Genomic DNA, 18,786 nt, shown 5'->3' with positions numbered 1-18,786 from the left:
ACTAGAAAAGGTTGATTTGATGCTCAGAAATCTTCAAATTGATCATCTTTACGGCATGAAAAAAATGGATTACAAGACTTGGAAATAGTGTATTTACTATAGTTTTGAAATTTTAAATTTTATAATTTGAGTTGTAAATAAATATTCAGGCCATCACAAAGATTTCAAGTATTGAAACATCTTTCGATACTATTTGAAGGTACCCTACTTTGATGGTTCAAGGACTCATCCTTATACAAACCACACTCTTAAAAAAATATCCTGCAATTTTTTAAACTTATGGGTATGGCTCTCTTCTTTTTTCCCCACGAAGTGCCCCCTGCATTCGGACTTGAGACCCGAATTGGATTGTTTCTACTTCTTTTTTTCTATTGTTTTACTTGGTTTGGGTTTGGAATTATAAGTTCTCAACCGTGCCTTTTTTAATTTTTTTTTTGTTAAAATGCGGTTCGTTCCTTGGAGTTCAGAACCACATTTCCTCTTATCTTTTGCGTATGGGCAAATTCCCAGCTTCTGTACATAAAGAAAAAGGTCAATCGGTTTGGAGCATCGATGTGTCTATGCCTCAACATAACATCCCACCCAAATTGTATGCACCTCTAAATTTTATCATAAGATATAATTTGGTGTCAACTATTCTTAGGATGGTCTTGTAATCCATCTTTTGTCTCTTGATTATAAATTTTAAACTCTGAAAATGGTTCAAATCAAGGAGATCTATAAACACATGAAAATTGACAGTCTAGGTAATGCATTGCACTATATTTTGGACTCTAAATTTTATTTTCACACAGGAGATGCTCAATTAGAGGGTTTTCCAATACCAAAACAATCTTTTTCAATGGAATATTGAGTGCACCTTAATTCTACATTCTAAGATTGCGACCTTATATAAACTTATAAAAGATAAAAAAGGTCAGGTTTGACTTAAATGTGTTTAATGGTGGTGTCATTCAGAACTTGTTTGAACCGCTCATTCAAGTTGCATGGACCGTAGTATACAAATGGTCCCCTGCAAAACTCTTTATATACTATGGTCCCAAAGGACCGCAATGCGGATTTCTATCACTGACCTATTTAACGGCTTAGTTTATTAATCCGATGTCAAATAGCCCTTCATTATTTTTATCGAATTTCAAGCAGCTCATAAAAAAGATGTTTAGAAATTATTCTTGAAGTGTTTGGTGAGTGTGCTGAGTTACACTATTATTGTGCAGTCTCCCTACAAAATATATTTCAAAGACATCCAAAATAAAATTTTAGAGTTCAATTGTAAGATGTAATATTTTTTTGAGTCACATCTCATAGATGGAAGTTGGATAGACAAGGGAGGGACCGCAGGGCGACGTGTCCATTTTTTAAAGGGGTGAACAAAGTGGTTCTAAAATTTGCTAAATCTGTCTTTTGTCTTTCAATTTGGTCTGAAAAGAAAGAAAGTGGCAAAACAAGACTTGTTAATCAATTGAATTCCGCTGCTCTCTCTCTCTCTCTCTCTCACTGTACCGTGGTTAGCAATGGGGTTAAGATGCACATCCAGTGATGAATGAATGATACGCAACCTTCGCCATGCATACCTGCAACCTCTTCACACCTTCTCTCTCTCCATTTCTGGCTCCTTTCATTCCTCTCGCTCTCTTTTCACACATAGCAACCCGTCACCCTCTCTTTCTCTCCTCGCAGACCGATGCACCTCCATGAGAACCATCCTCCAAATCCACGCCCAAATGATCGTCACTGCCCGCATCCTCGACAATTATGCAGCAAGCCGCCTCATTGCCTTCGCTTCTCTCTCTGAAAATGGGGACCACAAATATGCATTCCAGGTCTTTCGAAGCATAGAGCAACCCAATCTTTTCATGTGGAACACTCTCATTCAAGCCCACGCCCAAGCTCGCGAGCCGTGGCTTGCAATCATCCTCTATAAAACTTTGCGAGCCAGAGCCATTTCTCCAGGCGAGCACACATTTCCGTTCCTCTTGAAGGCCTCTGCTCGCATTATCTCTTTCTCTACTGCAACCCAACTGCATGCTCACATCATACATCTCGGATTTGAGACTGATGTTTATGTATCAAATGGACTGCTTCATGTGTATTGCAGTTGTGGTTTGTTGACGGATGCACGCAAGGTGTTTGATGAAATTCCTCAAAGGAATGTAATCATTTTTACGACCATGATTAGTGGTTATGCTCAGAATTGCGAGCCCAAGAAGGCCTTGGGAATCTTTAATGATATGGGTTTTGCTGCCGTCGAGCCAAATGAGATCACATTGTGCTCGGTTCTCTCTGCCTGCTCGAAATCTGGGGACCTCGAGCTGGGGAGAGATATCCATAACAATTATATCCAAAGAGAGGGAGTGGAATTAGGCCCGATTTTGGGTACAGCCCTAGTTGATATGTATGCAAAGAACGGGTGTATCGAGGCGGCTACAGAGGTGTTTCATGAGATGCATGAGAAAAACACGGCTACATGGAATGCTATGATATGTGGGTTGGCCATGCATGGCCATGTGAGTGATGCTCTAAAGCTTTTCCATGAGATGGTGGGTGTTGAAAAGGTGGCCCCAAATGATATAACATTTGTCGGGGTCTTATCGGCTTGTTGCCATGCCGGTTTGGTGGGTGTGGGTAGAGAAATATTCGAGTCCATGAAAAGGGCTTATGGGGTTGAGCCCAAGATCGAGCACTATGGGTGCATGGTTGACCTACTAGGGCGAGCAGGGCTCGTTGAAGAGGCGGAACGGCTCATAAATTCCATGGCTCCGCCTCTTAGGCCCGATGTTACAATATTAGGAGCGTTGCTGGGGGCTTGTAGGAAGCATGGGAAGATTGATATAGCTGAGAGAGTGGTTGAACATGTTCTTAAGATTGAGCCTGAAAACCATGGTGTATATGTGCTCTTATCAAACATGCATGCAGAGGCTGGAAGGTGGGGAGAGGTGGTGAGGTTGAGGAAGGTCATGAGAACTCAGGGATTGAAAAAAGTTCCTGGGTTCAGTTTGGTAGAGGCTAATAATTAACAAGGAACATTTTGCATAAAGAAAATGTGATTTTCAATTTTGGTAGGGCCATGGTTGTAGAGCTTGCCAGGAAATGCAGTTTTGGTCTCAGGACAATATAAAATCCTATTATTCCCACCTTGTTAACCATGAATCTGAAAAAAGACAGAGATTTCAAGTATTGAAAATGGTTGATCTTACAATATCTTTTTTAGGTCATTCATTTTAAGTATTTATGCATCCACTAGATCCGTGCAATTTCTGGAGTTTTAAATTTTACAGTCGGACAGATTTGAAGGCCACCGCAAGGTTTTAGGCCCAAAAATTGTGTTTTACAGTTGGGTTTTGAGGTGCTACTTTGCCGAATTTCATGAGGTCTTGCCCTATATAAACTACACATTTTAGTTATAACATGGGAAAACTGGGATGGGAATTGAACCAATGGTAGTGAGTCCCTTAAAAGTTAGTCAAGTGGTTAAGCCCCTCATTTAAGGTTGGTGCCCTGATAAATGTAATTCATTCTCTCTAGGACGAGAGGATGATGGTATTCTTCAATCATCATGATCATAATTTTTTTTTTTTTAATTAATTGAAATCGGTTGCACGAATCTGAATACACCATTTTGTTTTATTGAGGATCGTACCCTTTGTGGTTTTACATGTTCTAATTAAGTCCCAATGGCACCCAAAGCAATTTGAAAGATGAATCTTAATGCTTGTTTTAACCAAGCAGGAGCGATATTAAATAAATAAAGAAAGAGAAATGCACAAAGATTCAACTATATTTTAATATTTTATCTGTTTTTTATTTCATTTCAAAAAGTCCATCACAACACACGTGATCCTAGAAGAGGGGATATGGGCAATATGTTAAAATATTGATAAATAAAATGTATTTTGATAAAAATTTCTCAATAAAATTGAGCTCCCAACTGCTAATATTCTTTTGAAAGAGAATGTTAGTACCCCTTCCAGCATTGAGTACAGACGGCCTATTTGATAGATGATTAAATTTTAGGTTTTTAAGAATGTTTTCTTTTCGGGTTGTTCATATGGCGAATCAAATATGTGTTTAAAAAATTCTAGAGCAAGAAAATCCTCCCAAGTAATTATTTTTCCTATGGGTGGTAAGTGTAAAACATGAGCACCGTCGCAATTGTTCCAATTAGAAAGGAAGAAAATGAATAGCCGGAATTGTAAGATGCATTTTATTTTAAATATTTTTATACTAGATTTAATTGAAAACTTAAGGTGTCTAAATGTTGTAAATCAGGCCTCCTAAAAAATATAAAATAAATAATTTATAAAAAATAAATTGATCAAAATACCTATTAAAACATTATTTATTAACCAACTTTATTTTTCAAATTATTTTTTGTATTTCTTATGCTTTTCCAAGTATGACGCACACACACCTCCAAAAATTCATATAAACTTATAAAATATCAAATATCAAATACAATCATGATCGTGTATTTCTTCACTTCTAATCTGAATCGATTAATGGTGCTTGTGCGACATATATATCATGCGCCTACCATGACAACCAAAAGGGCAATAAGGTCTTCCGAAGAGATTCTAACTGTCTTAACAAGTCAATGGTCAGTAGATGAATTTTTTCTTTTTTTAGTGATAGGAAATGTATATCATATTGGATTTTGGTTGGGAGGAATGGGGATACAATTTCCAAAACAGGGGATTCAAACCATTTTTGTTTTCGGACACGCAGGAGCGCTATCACAAGACGATATTTGTTTCCCTTCGATTGAGTATTTATTGTGCACAAAAAGAGCAATTTATTGTCCCTAAGGACCATAATACTTATATGGACCATCACACTATAAAGAATTATTTATATATATATATATATTTTTTATAAAGTTTAAGATTGTTACATACGTATAGGGGCATCTCTCGCACATACATACGCTTCACCTTAAAAGGTGGATTTCTGATTTTTTTGAACGATTTATCGATATGCATGATGTGTGATGGTACATGTATGAAGTTTTGGGATCTCCGTAAGTCATCATCATACACAAAAGTCACACAGTCTCTCGGCTCACTCATTCGGACATATTCTCCCGCCTTATAAATAAATAAAATATTTATAACTAATAATTCTACATAAATATTTCATTTCCAATTATCTTGAGTTGGATATAGGCCTAAAATGGGAGGGGTGGAGAGGGCCGAAACGAATCCTACACACGTGCACAACTCATGCTTGTATTCATGGCCAAGGGATTGATGCTGGTCCTCTGTTTCAGAAAGCGCCACGTCATTACTTGTCACTGTCCGTACGAACTCCGGCGGTCTTCCTCGTACGACTTTCTCTATAAAAATCTACAAACATTTAAACAAAGGAAAAAAAGTCTCTCTCCCTAAAAATCTGGAAGCGTTTAATCAAAGGAAAAAAGGTCTGTGGTGTGGTGTGGTGCGGTTCGGTTTGGTTTGGCTTGGTTTGTTTTGGAAGATAGAGAAAAAAAGTTGATTCGTTTCTGTCTCTTCGTCTTGCTTTTGATTATTTAGCATGGTGTGGTTGGTGCAAATTAGGATAAGAGGCATGAGGCCTTCCTGCTTCCCCGTTGCCCAATCAACACTCGACGGAAACTACAAATAACCACCACCCACATAAATCTTTCATGGCTCTTCGTCTCCCTATGTCTCTTTCCATAACTAATGACGACCTTCTCTCTCTCTCTCCTTCTCCTCTCTTCATTCATCGAAAAAGCTAGCAAACACAACCGTTAAAGCCTTGCAACCACAAAAACTAAAAAGGCAGCAATCCTTTCTGCATTTTCCCTCTCCAGAAACATTAATGGGATATTGTCCTCAGTGTCATTATTGTTTCCCATGTATTTGTTCTCACTGTAATGTAAAAACATCACGCTAGTTAATCAATTATTGGTAATTCTAATTGTGGGTGTGGCCCCTATAAATAGTATTGCTTCTCTGTAATCAATCTATTTTGGGTGGTCTGTCTTCTAACGTTTCCTTTTCTTGTGAGTTCCTCACATAAATGGTAACAAGTTCATAAAGTTGGTATCTCTAGTTCTGAAACAACTATGAACTTATTGCATTAGCTACAGTTTTTTCCGTTAGTTAGAATAATATATGATCAAAGCTTGGTTCCTCCTACAATTTGGCCAATTAGTCTTTTGTGACTTATTACCTGGTTATACATTGTTTCTTTTATGAACAGTGAAAATTACCTTATTTATAACAGATGGGATTTAACAGTGACCTTATACAGGGATTGAGCATTGAGGGTCTTGCTGGCTAGGAACGTTTTCCTTTGAATGTTTTGATCACCATGGATGAGCACACAGTTCAGGATCCTTTACTTTCTGATGGTGCAAGGATAGACCATGGTGTTAAGAAGCCAGGTCTTTTGAGCTCAATTGGGAAATGTGTGTTCAAGATTTTCTTATGGGCCATCTTCTTAGCTTGGGTTGCTGTTATATTTCTCTTCCCTAGTGATTTCGTGCGAGGATTCTACTTGAAATATATATTTGCTACTCGCAAATCAGTCTTTGAAAGCTCTGGTTAGTATCTTTCCAATTTATATTCTTACATTTCCAATTAATCCTTATTATATGCCCAATTTTACTTATTTATGTTCATCTTTTGGATAAGCAGGAGGCATATTGCTTGTATTCAGTGCCCCAATTATTTTGGTTGCCATTTTGGGGATGATATACATTACCATTTTCCCAAGACAGTACCTTGGGTATGCTTTTCTTTATCCATGGACTATATACTTTGGATCTCCTTTTCCTTGCCTCTACCTTAACAAATTAAGATTTTGTATGGCTGGAAACAGAGCAGTAGCGTGATTCTATTAGAAATCACTGTTTAGGATTAACTATGATCTGGCTATTCTGGTACACTTTATAGCGATTTTTTGTTTTTTCCACAATTCTCTATCAGGGTGAAGAAACGAAATTTCCCAAGTTTCCATTTATGGACATTCCCGGTTATTGTGGATGGGCCTTTTGGAGTGGTTTCTGCAGCAGAATTCGTGGGGATAGTGTTGGTCATTGCATATGTGCTATGGTCTTTATCTGCTTATATAATCAGAGACAGTCATACAATATCTGAATTATCTGTGTCTACAGAAGAGAAGAGGTAATCCTAGTATGGGTAAAACCCATTACGAATTTTCTTGTGTTGCCTCTAAATCTGAGCTTCCTTTATGTTTTTATCCTGGTCTTGATGATTTGTTATTTTGCAAAGACATGGTGCCTTTGATTGAATTATCTTTAGAATAATATCATTGGTGTGATGTGATAGTAATGGACAAAGGTCTTCTCTATGCTTTCTTTTTTTCTCTCTTACCTTTTGCTTTTTCATTGTTTTGATTTGAATTTTAGAAGCCAGATGGATTTATAGAGTAGCTCAGTAGCTCCATAGAAGGCCTGCCTTGTGGAATCTTGTGCTGGTTAGGAGCTCTGGAGCCTTTTCATGGAGACACTTTTCAAGATGGATCTTTTGCATTGAAAGTATGCTGCATCTATTGAATGGTTTCCATAACAACATTTATCACGTACCAGAGAACTGATGGCCTCTTCCAACGCCATACTTTTGTGGTCATTATTTATTAGTGTCTGTCTTTGTTTTTCTGTAAGTAAATTTGAATCAGGAAAACTATGGAAACTTGGATTGGTTATAGCTAGAGCTGTAACAATATTTGCTCTACATTCCGGAATTTAGAATTTCTGTATGCAACTTGATTCATTGCACTTTTATCTTCGACTCCGCAAAATAAAATAACATAAAAAATATGAAAAAAATAATCTTTATCTTGTTCGACTGAGTTGTAACCGTATTATTTATATTCCCTAAAGAGATCTTCTGAACTAGTTGAGCACCTCTAGGCTAATTCTCTTATGCTTTCTTGGCAACGTTTTATGAACTCTTATCAGAAGTTGTGTAACTGAAGTCCTATAGTCCCTGATGGTTGGCTTTCTTCATATTTTTGAAACACTGCTTATACCTAATTTGTTCGTTGTTGATTTTGCAGCTATCTAATGTTGGAGTTTGTAGGCCTTCGTTTAGGATCGATTGGATTATTTCTTTTGGCTTTCCTCTTTCTCCCAATTGCAAGGGGATCAAGCCTTCTCCGCCTCATAGATATTCCTTTTGAACATGCAACTAAATACCATGTGTGGCTTGGGCATCTGACTATGGCAATCTTTACAGCGCATGGCTTATGTTACGTTGTGGCATGGGCACTAAAAGGGAATCTCATTCATGAAGTGAGTGAAAATAGTACCTTATGCCCTCAATGGTTATCTTCTATATGGATTGTGCATGTTACATACTTCCAGTGTGGCAAACTTTGTTAGCATTAACGACCACCTAATTTTCTAGCATAAAATAACCCTTCCCTCCATTGTAAATCAATTATGGGTGGGGATAGCGTGTCAAGGGAAATGCCATGTAATGCTTGGTCTTTTGGTTTCCTGATGCACACACACATGCCCAGATATATATATATATATATATATATACATATGATAGTTATTATAAAAGAATCAACAAAGTTGTTCGAAGTTGCTTTTGTGGAAGATATGGAGATATGGTTGGAACATTGGATATAATCATCTATTGATTGTTTTTGGTTTATTATCATGGCCTTAATCATCTATTGATAATTTTTAAATCTGTATTATAATGTTGTTTGTTACGAAATTTACAGTATGGATTTTTTCTATGCAAATAAATTGCTTGTTTACCAACGCCTTCATTCTAGTGACAGTCGAACATGGTAGACCGTGTTCCGCGTTTCAAGGTATATATGATTTATATGAACTATGAATTATATGTAATACTTGAATAATGATCAAGATCTGAAATTATTGTAATGTATGATGGCATATAAGTTTGATGTAAAGTATTATTGATTTTATACAATTTACTATCCATTAGCATGGCTTGGCTTGAGTATTTAACCAAGGTAATCTTCAGTGAAATAGTGAAGGCTCAACTACCCGTCAATAATTTAAGTAGATTTTTTTCTTAAACGGAAATGAAAGAATGAGTAGTATCCTAAAGCTTGTACTTTAGTGTGAAATCTACTCATCATGATGGTTATTCGATATTAAATGGGGAAAAAAAAGGAATTGAAGATTCATTTAGGAAAGTCATATGAATATTATAATATGTAAAAAGACAAGTCGTTTGTTCCTTACAAATACAAGCCCACTTCTGCCCATTGAATTAAGCACGTAAGAAAGAAAAATGCATGTGTTTTCCATCTCTTTTATCATGATATCAAACTGGAACTTTATCTTGTAACTAAATATAAACCAAGACAAAAATAGAAACCCATAAAACTATCATATGGTGTTTGATGCATATTCCTCTAAGAGAGTGAAAAACTATCTTCACGATCATTTTTGAAACACTTGCATTAACCTCTCTCATTCTTGATAGGGATGATGCCCTTTCCTTCCCATTGAGATAGGAAATCTCTTTGAGGATCCTAGGACTGTAAAACTCTCCATATCATTTGCAAGTTGTGACCCTTAAACCTCAAACACTAATACATATATATATATATATATATAGACACACACTTTTCTATCTTTTAGGTAAACATCATTATAGCCAACGATCCTTAAATACAAATATAGAAATAGTCGTGGTTGCTATAGGAATAATGCATTTGGTTTTTTCTATCAGGGTGTGGGTATGGATTGTGCTTATAGAAATACACACAATTTCATGCTCGAATGCACATAGATGTATGGATTTCTTTTTGTGTGTGTATATGTTGATGAACATAAATATGTAATTTTGTAGGTAGTTTGCAATCTTGATGTGTTCTGCAGTTGCAGATATTTCAGCCAGAAAGAAGCATCACATTGTGTAATTAGCAACTATTTGTCTATTGTAAATCAAAATTAACTATATATGATGCCTGAAGCAATTGCTTACCTCTCCTTACAAATTTCAAAAAGCAAAAAGATGCATTGCCCTTTTTGTTATTTTTGATGATTTTTCCCTCAGTCTGTTCTTTTAAACATCAGACAAGTGTTTGTGCAGGATCGTATTTTATAATGGAAACTACATGAGAGGGTAAATTAAGGGGGTCACAGATTGAACTCAGTCTGGTGGTTGCAACACCAGAACACTGGTAAAACAGTCATATACATAAATGTTTTAAGATGTCCTTCAATTGAAAGTTCACCGGCAACATTTTTTAACTATTTAGGGTATATGACGTTCCTACCTAAGATAGACATATGCTTTGGGCACTAGTAATAATTTTGCATTAACTTTATCGTGGAAAGAAGCACATAAATATGTTGAGAATAAAGTGTAGTAAGAAATAATGAAACCCAAAATTGTTTACTTTGATACACTGAGTCATTGGTGATTCTGAGTATGAGAAAAGTCTCTTGGCTTCTTATTGATGATTCTCGTCTTTTATTACCTTGGAAGTTCTTTTAGCAAAAGGATAGTTGTATGTAAATCAACACTTGATTGTATTTCATTAATTTCCTTATGTTCACATTTGCAGATCTTAGAGTGGAAAAATATTGGGATTGCAAATTTGCCAGGTGTAATAAGTCTTTTGGCTGGTTTACTGATGTGGGTCACATCACTGCATCCAGTGAGAAAGACATATTTTGAGCTGTTCTTCTACACCCATCAGCTCTATGTGGTTTTTGTTGTCTTCCTAGCTTTGCATGTTGGTGACTCTATTTTCTCAATAGCAGCAGGAGCAATTTTTCTTTTCATTCTCGATCGGTTTTTGAGGTTTTGGCAATCGAAAACTCCTGTTGACATCCTTTCAGCAAAATGCTTTCCATGTGGGACTGTAGAACTAATTCTATCAAAGCCACAGAGTATGGCCTGTTCCTTGATAGCTTATTCTCACATATCTATATATATATATATATATATATATATATATATATATATATATATATATATATGTAAGTGATTGTTTATTCTTTATATTACAATTTGAGTCAGTTTATCAAAAAATATGTAACTATTTTGTGAAAGCAGGTTACTAAGGTCTCATTTTGATTTGTACTAATGTTCTTTTGATTTGAATTACTGACTAATTTGAGTTTCTCGTATTCCAGGCTTGCAATATAATGCTCTTAGCTTTATCTTTGTTCAAATACGGGAATTATCATGGTTGCAGTGGCATCCATTCAGTGTCTCATCTTGTCCTTTGGATGGTAGATTTCATCTGGCAGTTCTTATAAAGGTTCTCGGAGACTGGACCGAGAAGTTAAGAGACACGATAGAAAATGCTGCAGAGAGATCTCGAAAGGGCCTTTCATTTCAGAATTCTGTGAAGATGACAGCTTCTGTTGAGGGACCATACGGGCATGAATCAGCATACCACCTAAAGTCAGTACTCTCTGAATTGGACTTTGTAACTGTTAATTGAGGTTATGGATATTGGTTTTTTTAAGAGTTTATCATATTATGTAGCACGTGGACTTTGAAATTCAAGCAATTTTCATCACTATTGTATAAATTGTTCATTGCTTTGAACTATTTCTCTTTTGACAAACTAAGTCCTATGTCTTGCTTGTACGTGATCCTTCAAAAACTAACCATGAGAATCAAAATTTGACCTCTGAGTTTGGTATTTGCTTGTAGTTATGAAAACATCATATTGGTTGCTGGAGGCATTGGGATTTCACCTTTTGTGGCCGTCTTAAGAGACATTCTCCACCGAATCGAGGAGAAAAGGCCTTGTGCTGTAAAAAATGTTTTAATTGTTTGGGCTATCAAAAGATCAGATGAGCTTTGTCTTCTTTCTGCTGTTGATGCCAAATCCATCTGTCCATCCTTTTCTGATCTATTGAATCTAGATATTCAGATTTATGTGACCCAAGAAACAGAACCTGCATTGGTAAAATTTGCAGCTTCCCTCTCGCATTAGATCTGCCCTCTGTGATTTCTTCATGATATTTTCATTAATTAAATGTGAGAGTGATATCACTTATTCATCTGTATCTTTTACTTCTAGCTTAGAAAATTTGTTCGAATGCAGGAAGATGGCAATCTCTCCAAAATCACAAACCAAGTTTATTTTCCAAAGATACATGGGAATCATGTTTCTAGCTTGGTTGGCACAGGGAATACCATATGGTCCGGGATGTATTTGGCTGTATCTACGGTTGGTTTTATCATCTTGATGGGACAGTTAGGATCCCTCGATGTTTCTATGTGGTGGTTAAGAGGACTTCTACTTGTTGTTTGCATGGTAGCTAGTGTTGCTCTTTTTGGGGGCCTTGTAATTATATTGTGGCATTACTGGGAGAGAAGAGTTGCAAACAATAAAGATAGTACTGGTGGAAAAGAAACAGATGAGTCAAAGCACCATGGTGAGCCGACAGCACCAGGCAAAACACAGGAGGGAGATCTCGTAGATTTGAGCACAATACAATATGGTCACAGACCGAACTTTGAAGGTATGATAGATTATTTTCCTGTCAGTTTTATGTTTGAAGTGATTTTAGAAAGAGAGAGAGTGAGAGAGAGAGCTTTCTCACTTTCTAAGAGAGAGAATGTACACCTCCCATTTTCCAGGGAAGTATGCAGTATACTTGGGACATACTCATCTGGTCCAGAAACCGAGGTCGAGTAACTCGGCCGAGTCCAAGTCGACTTGGCCTAGTCTCATCACACTGGTTCAAACACTCATACAGGAATTGCTTGAGATAGAATAGGGACTCATTCATTTTGTGATGTTTTTGGGAGGTGAGACGATTGACATCTGCAACATGATCATATCAATAGCATATTGGCTGATGAATATTTCTTTGATACACTCTTTCATCAAGGTTTTTGAGACACGAGGTTCTTTGCCAATAACTCGCACATATTCTCAATTGATCAACTTTTACCACTGCTATTCCACTAACTACGTCTTCCTTTATTGGCCCTATACATCTCGTGATGAGGAGACCAAGTTCTGTTATTCCCTTGCCCCTCCCTAAATCTATGGATATGTTCCCTCTTTTCAAGTCCCGGTATAATTCCTTATTCCTATTATCGACTATTTCTCCTTGTGGCTTCACCATGAACTCCTGAAATATAACAATCCTTTAGCAATCACACATTAGTAAATGAATACTGAACAGAATGCTCTCCTTGACGAAAGTTTTAATGGAAAGGTCGTGAATACACTCTCAAATGGCCAATATATGGAATTATTTCAAGAAGTTATGTACTTCTTTTACTTCATGTCATCTTTACATTTTCTGTATTTGTCGTTCATAACTTGCAGGGATTCTTGATTCTGTTATAGAGAAGTGGGGACATGTGGATGTAGGTGTAATGGTTTGTGGACCTCCGAGCCTCGAATCCACCGTTGCTGCACAGTGCCGATCCCGAAACATAATGCGCAGATGGAATCAACCCATTCTCCACTTCAACACCCACAGCTTCGAACTATAGATACACTACTTGTGAATGTATGTCTAAACGAGGCTTATACACATCAATATGTTGCGGTATTTTAGCCTTGAAAAGGGGAAGCTCTCTTTGTACAGTTAATCAGCAAAAAGTAGAAGAAAAGCTAAGTAGAGTTTTAAGGGTTGGTGGATCCTTGTGTGCCTCAGTGCAGGCTTGGTATTAATGGTCTATATGTATGAAGTTCATGGCCGTAGAACCATGCACTATGGACACTTTGATGTTAGTTTTCTTTTGCAGGTAAGCTCCTGGTTATTAATTGAAGCTCTCCATTGTACAGTTGAAGTGAATATTGCAAGGGTGGAAAGATACTTAAATCCCTCAAAGAGTAGGTGTAGCACAAGTTCCTTAAATCCCGCAAAGTAGGTGTAGCATGTATTGGGGATGTGAACCAAGTTCCCAACATATAGGGCCATAGTTTAACAGATACTTTGTTACTTTGCTTGCTTTTATAACTTTCAAAGGAAAATGATAATGTGGGTGGACTGGTCTGTAGCAAGGTATAGGCCAGACCAGATTGAAGGAGACCATGAGAACAGGCTTTCGAGGTGAGTTGCCATAGTATCATAGAGCTCTATTCTCACTGTCTAAAGTTAACATTTAAACAAAAAACAGAAAGAGATGAACCACTTAGATTTGTGTGTTAATAAATTATTTTTTCCGAAAAATCAGATGGCTAGGTCTCATCTAGGTGCTCAAAACAAAAACGAAATAGATTTGCATGAAAATAGGTTCTCTCCCAATTATTATTTATATTTCTATGTATTCGTAGTTCCATATAAATAGATTATAAAAGTCAGGGGTGTAAACTGTAAATGGGGAGCCGCATCAGGCCCTACCCGGACCCGAACCGACAAATCTAAGGTTGGGCCTTGACCTGACTTGGACCCCATCAGGTTTGGGTAAATGATTAAAAATAAAAAATATTAAAGTATGTTTTGTATTAGGGTGTGGTTTGCATATAGTAGCAATATTAAACAATCAAATTAAGTTGCACCCCGAAATTTATGATGAGATGCAATTTTGTTGTCGAGAATTCTTAGGATGGTGCAAAAATCTATTTTTATCCCTAATTATAAAATTTTAAACTCCAAAAATGGTTCAAATCAAATAGATCTATAAATACATGAAAATCTTGAAAATGGATGGTCTTTATAATGTGTTGCAAAATGTACTATTTTTAGGACTTTAAATCTTTTTCTTCTCCAATATCTACACATATGTTGAGATGATCAATTAGATGTTTTTCTAGTGTCAAAATAACCTTTTTTGAATGATTTTAAATGTGCACCTTAATTCTATATTTTAAGGTGCCAATTTTATATATTTTTTAGGAAAAAATATGTAAATATCCGTTATATTTTTTGTTATTACAAAAATACCTGAAACTTTCTATTATTACACATATATTTCTTTTTTAAGCATCATAAAACTTTTTTTTTCAAAAGACAAAATTTTCCATTTTTGGTTTTTGAAAAACCTTTTCTAGTTTATTTTTTTATTTGTCAAAAAAGGACCGAATTTCAACAATTGAATGTTTTAAATATCAATACTACATATGCCCAATATTTACACTTGGGGTTGAATTGGCTTTTTGGTTATCATGCATGCCTCTACACTTTAATTTTTTTTCAATAAATGATGGATGTTTTTTATTTTATTAAAAAAAAAAAAAACCCATCATGGAACGGGCATGGCTTTTCGGTTATCATGCATGCCACTGCACATGCATGTCAAGAGTTCAAGTCCCACCATACGCAATCTAATTTTTTCAATAAAAATAATGTTTTTTATTTTATTAAAATGTTTAAAAAAGCTTCATCATGAAAATGTTTTTTAATGTTTAAAAAAACTTCATCATGGAATGGGCAGAATTTGATACAAAAACTTCTAAAAAAAAACCCATATATTTTTACCAATATACTATTTAAACAATAATGATAGAAGTAAGTATCGTATTATATATACACTTTATTTTTTATTTATTTTTTTAACATGCCAAGTTATAATCAGTAAAATTCGGTTTTTCACTTTCAATAAAAAATAATGTTTTTTATTTTATTAAAATGTTTAAAAAAGCTTCATTATGGAAATGTTTTTTAATGTTTAAAAAAGCTTCATCATAGAAAGGCAGGATTTGATACCAAAACTTTAAAAAAAAAACCATATGCTTTTACCAATAAACTATTTGAATAATAATGATAGAAGTAAGTACCGTATTATATATGCACTTTATTTTTTTATTTTTTATTTTTAACATGCCCAATTACAAATACTAAATTTAGTTTTTCAAAAACCGAAAAATGAGTAGTTTCATCTTTTTGTAAACAAAAAATCTTATGAAGTTTAACGACGGAAAGTTTCAAGTATTTTATAGTATCAGAAAATATAATTGCTATTTCTGTAAATTTTCCTATATTTTATTTATATAGTGAAAATAACAGGTTAGGTCCTAGATGAACCCGAGCCCGACCGGACTGTTGGATCCATAAATCTAAACCCGGACGGACCTGCCAAATCTTGGTCCCAAATCCAAGCACCAATTGGGTTGACACGACCCGCTTAACAGCCCAGGTGTACTTCTCCTCTCCTCGGTATCTTCCGTGCATCCACGTGAAAATTATAGTTCCACGTTAAGTGACAAAAACGCCTTCTGCATTTTTTGGAGCGCTTCTAACATGAATCCACGAGAAGATACTGTACATGTACTCCCTCAGGAAAAATATTTGTTTTTTTTTTTTAAAAATTTGGGTCCCAAGTCCCAACTAAAAATGACTAGATTATTATTTTAAAAATTATAATAATTTTTTAGTTATTTAACACTTAAATCTTGCACTCAGATAATAAGAAGCTATTTGTTCAATATTTTTTACAACGTACAAGGTATAGTATTTGATTTATTTATTTTTATACAAACGTTGGTCTCAAGCCCCAAAATTCAAAAAGTTTGTTCGAATTTGGACCTAATTTAGCGCCATATTTTTTTATATTCCCACCCAAAACTGGTGGATCGCTTGGTCACCTTATAACTGCCTCCCAATATGAAACACCCAGGTACAAAGTCTAGCTTCGCTTCCAATTTTTTCTTTTTGCCTTTTTTTATTATTATTATTATTTTATTTTTTTTTTCTTGAGCATAAAAGAGTGCCTCACTTCAAACTTTCAGTCGAAAAAGTACTTTCGACAATAAAAATATCCACAATGGCTCTAAAATCAATTTCTAACACCAACAATAAAATTTTAAATTAAAAAGATGGTACCGATCTCACGGTTTTGTAAACATTTATTTTTAGGGCGTAATAGATTATCTAAATAATTTGTTACAATTTATACTATTTTTAAAGCTTAAAATCCTAATTTTTTCAACAACCATCATATTCAAGCAAGACAAAATGATCTATGTAAAGGTTTTTCCATGCTTGAATTGCAATTTTGACGAATTATGAGGTAAGGCTTTACTTATTTTAATAGATTTGCAGCCCTTTCATACTATTTTCCTTTTTAGTTCAAAATGAAAATTCTCTTGCGATTTTGTAAAATCTCTCTCTCTCTCTTAACTTCCCAAAGGCTCCATAGACGTATCCCACCTCTAAATTATGTGTCAAACCTCATTACAATATATTTTCTCTCCCTCTCTCTACACAGAGGTAGTTCTAGGTAGCTTAGGAAAAAAATAGTATGCTTCTATTTATGAACAAATATAACTGCACCCATAGTTAGCAATGCTCAATCCACAACACATTTTTTTTTTCCCCAAAATAATCGGTTTGTTAAAAAAAATTTCTGAAAATATGTGATTTTTAAAACATCTAAAAGGAAAATTTGTCAACGTAGAGAGAGAGAGAGAGAGAGAATTTAACATTTTATCCATATTTTTATTCAATTGTAACATACCAGACATATGGTCTTGAGTTGGAACAGTTGTACATAGGTAAAATGTTGAATAATTCATTCCTTATGGGTATTTTGATACAAAAATTTCATATGAAAAGATCTATCACTTGGAAGAATTTGAGAAATAATTGCATCGTATGATAATCATCATTATTTGACCCATATTCCAACCATTTGAAATTGACTGCACAAATCTTGTTCCGCAATTCCATTTCCATCAATGCCTATACCTAAATAGCTGCATCATATCATAGTAAAAAAAAATTAGTTTTTTTTATATTATATTGAATATTGAAATTGCATTAAAGTTTTACTTTGCTCGTATATTTGATTTCACAAAGCTTTATGAGAGAACTAAAAATGACTGTTCTTTGCTCCCATCAATGTTCTACCATTTGATTACTTACACTATGAACTACAAAATTTATTTGTTTTACTTGTATTTCATTATTTTCACCGATCGTTTTTAGACAAATTCACCCAAAAACATATGCAAATCACCCAATATTTGAGTTAAAGTTATAAAGACAAATCCAAAATAAACACAATTTTTGTTTCCTTAAAGTTATTTCTGACGCCATTTAATATTTTTTAGCCCATTTTTAAACATCGTATTTTTGGGCCAAAACCGAATTAATACCGATTTCTTGCCCACGTATTTATTAAGGTATGGTGCACCATAAAAAGAGGTCTCCCTATTTTAGTCCTTAGGAGAGTAGAGAAAATTACCTATACTCCCCAAGATTTAATTTCTTAGACAACCTTCCCTAACTGTTTTTTAGATCACTTACTAAACCCCAATACTGACTATGTTTTAGATCACCCGCTAAACCTCAATACTATTTTGTATAACATTTACCTCTGATAAAAAAATTGAGTTCAACTTAGTTGCGGTTCAATGATGTTTATTCTGGATGCACTATCCAGTCCAGTAATTTGGTAATGTTACTGGTCTTCGTTACGGTCTGACACTTTCTTAGAGCGATCTAGCAATTTTCAATGCCAGTTTGGCATTTGTTTTAACTAACGGATCGGTGTCGTACGATTTGGGTTTCGGTCTGGCATAAATATGTGTCGGATTGTCTTTGGTGATTCAACACCTAATGGAAATGTGATGTCAAGATGTACAAAAAAGGGTATTTTCATTTTTATATATATGACTTTTTGACTTGAAGGGATATTTGCTATAAAAATTAGTTTTGAGGTAAAAGTTACACTTCAAAAAGTAGTTGAGGGGGGGGGGGGAGGATATATAGAAAGTTGAGTCGTAGGGGTTTTATAGTAAAGTTTAAAAAATTCAACCAACATGCATTTTCATAGTGCGGGGAAGCCTTGTTATGGTATGAAATCTATTGTTATCTCTAGTTATAAAACGTAAAAGTCTAAAAGTGATGCGGTCGATCGGATCTAAAAACAATTAAAAATTCTGAAAATGGATTAT

The 18,786-nt window shown here is 35.1% G+C and overlaps 1 protein-coding gene and 1 pseudogene across 9 annotated transcripts; both read left to right on the top strand.

Moving 5' to 3' along the window:
* Positions 1-1,265: 1,265 nt before the first annotated feature.
* On the top strand, positions 1,266-3,199 carry LOC105420158 (pentatricopeptide repeat-containing protein At4g21065 pseudogene; annotated as a pseudogene). Its single transcript, XR_016043862.1, has one exon. The product of XR_016043862.1 is annotated as a pentatricopeptide repeat-containing protein At4g21065 pseudogene (transcript).
* Positions 3,200-5,720: 2,521 nt separating this feature from the next.
* Positions 5,721-13,777, top strand: FRO6 (ferric reduction oxidase 6). 8 transcript variants are annotated; one of them, XM_088851321.1, is made up of 10 exons: positions 5,721-5,777; positions 6,253-6,544; positions 6,639-6,729; positions 6,930-7,127; positions 8,023-8,257; positions 10,528-10,855; positions 11,102-11,375; positions 11,631-11,886; positions 12,028-12,448; positions 13,267-13,777. In XM_088851321.1, the coding sequence occupies exons 2-10, from the start codon at positions 6,313-6,315 to the stop codon at positions 13,434-13,436; spliced, it is 2,205 nt and encodes a 734-aa protein (XP_088707447.1). In that variant the 5' UTR covers positions 5,721-5,777; positions 6,253-6,312; the 3' UTR covers positions 13,437-13,777. The 8 variants fall into 8 exon arrangements, with proteins under 8 accessions (XP_088707447.1, XP_088707448.1, XP_088707452.1 ...); XM_088851322.1 differs by having other exon boundaries at positions 5,721-5,854; XM_088851326.1 differs by having other exon boundaries at positions 5,721-5,869.
* The last annotated feature ends 5,009 nt before the right edge of the window (positions 13,778-18,786 follow it).

The sequence above is a fragment of the Amborella trichopoda genome, chromosome 11 (genome assembly GCF_054954075.1).
Source record: "Amborella trichopoda isolate Santa Cruz 75 chromosome 11, AtrichopodaSantaCruz75HAP2 v2.0, whole genome shotgun sequence".
Lineage (NCBI taxonomy): Eukaryota > Viridiplantae > Streptophyta > Magnoliopsida > Amborellales > Amborellaceae > Amborella > Amborella trichopoda.
This window is presented reverse-complemented; position numbering and strand designations above follow the sequence as displayed.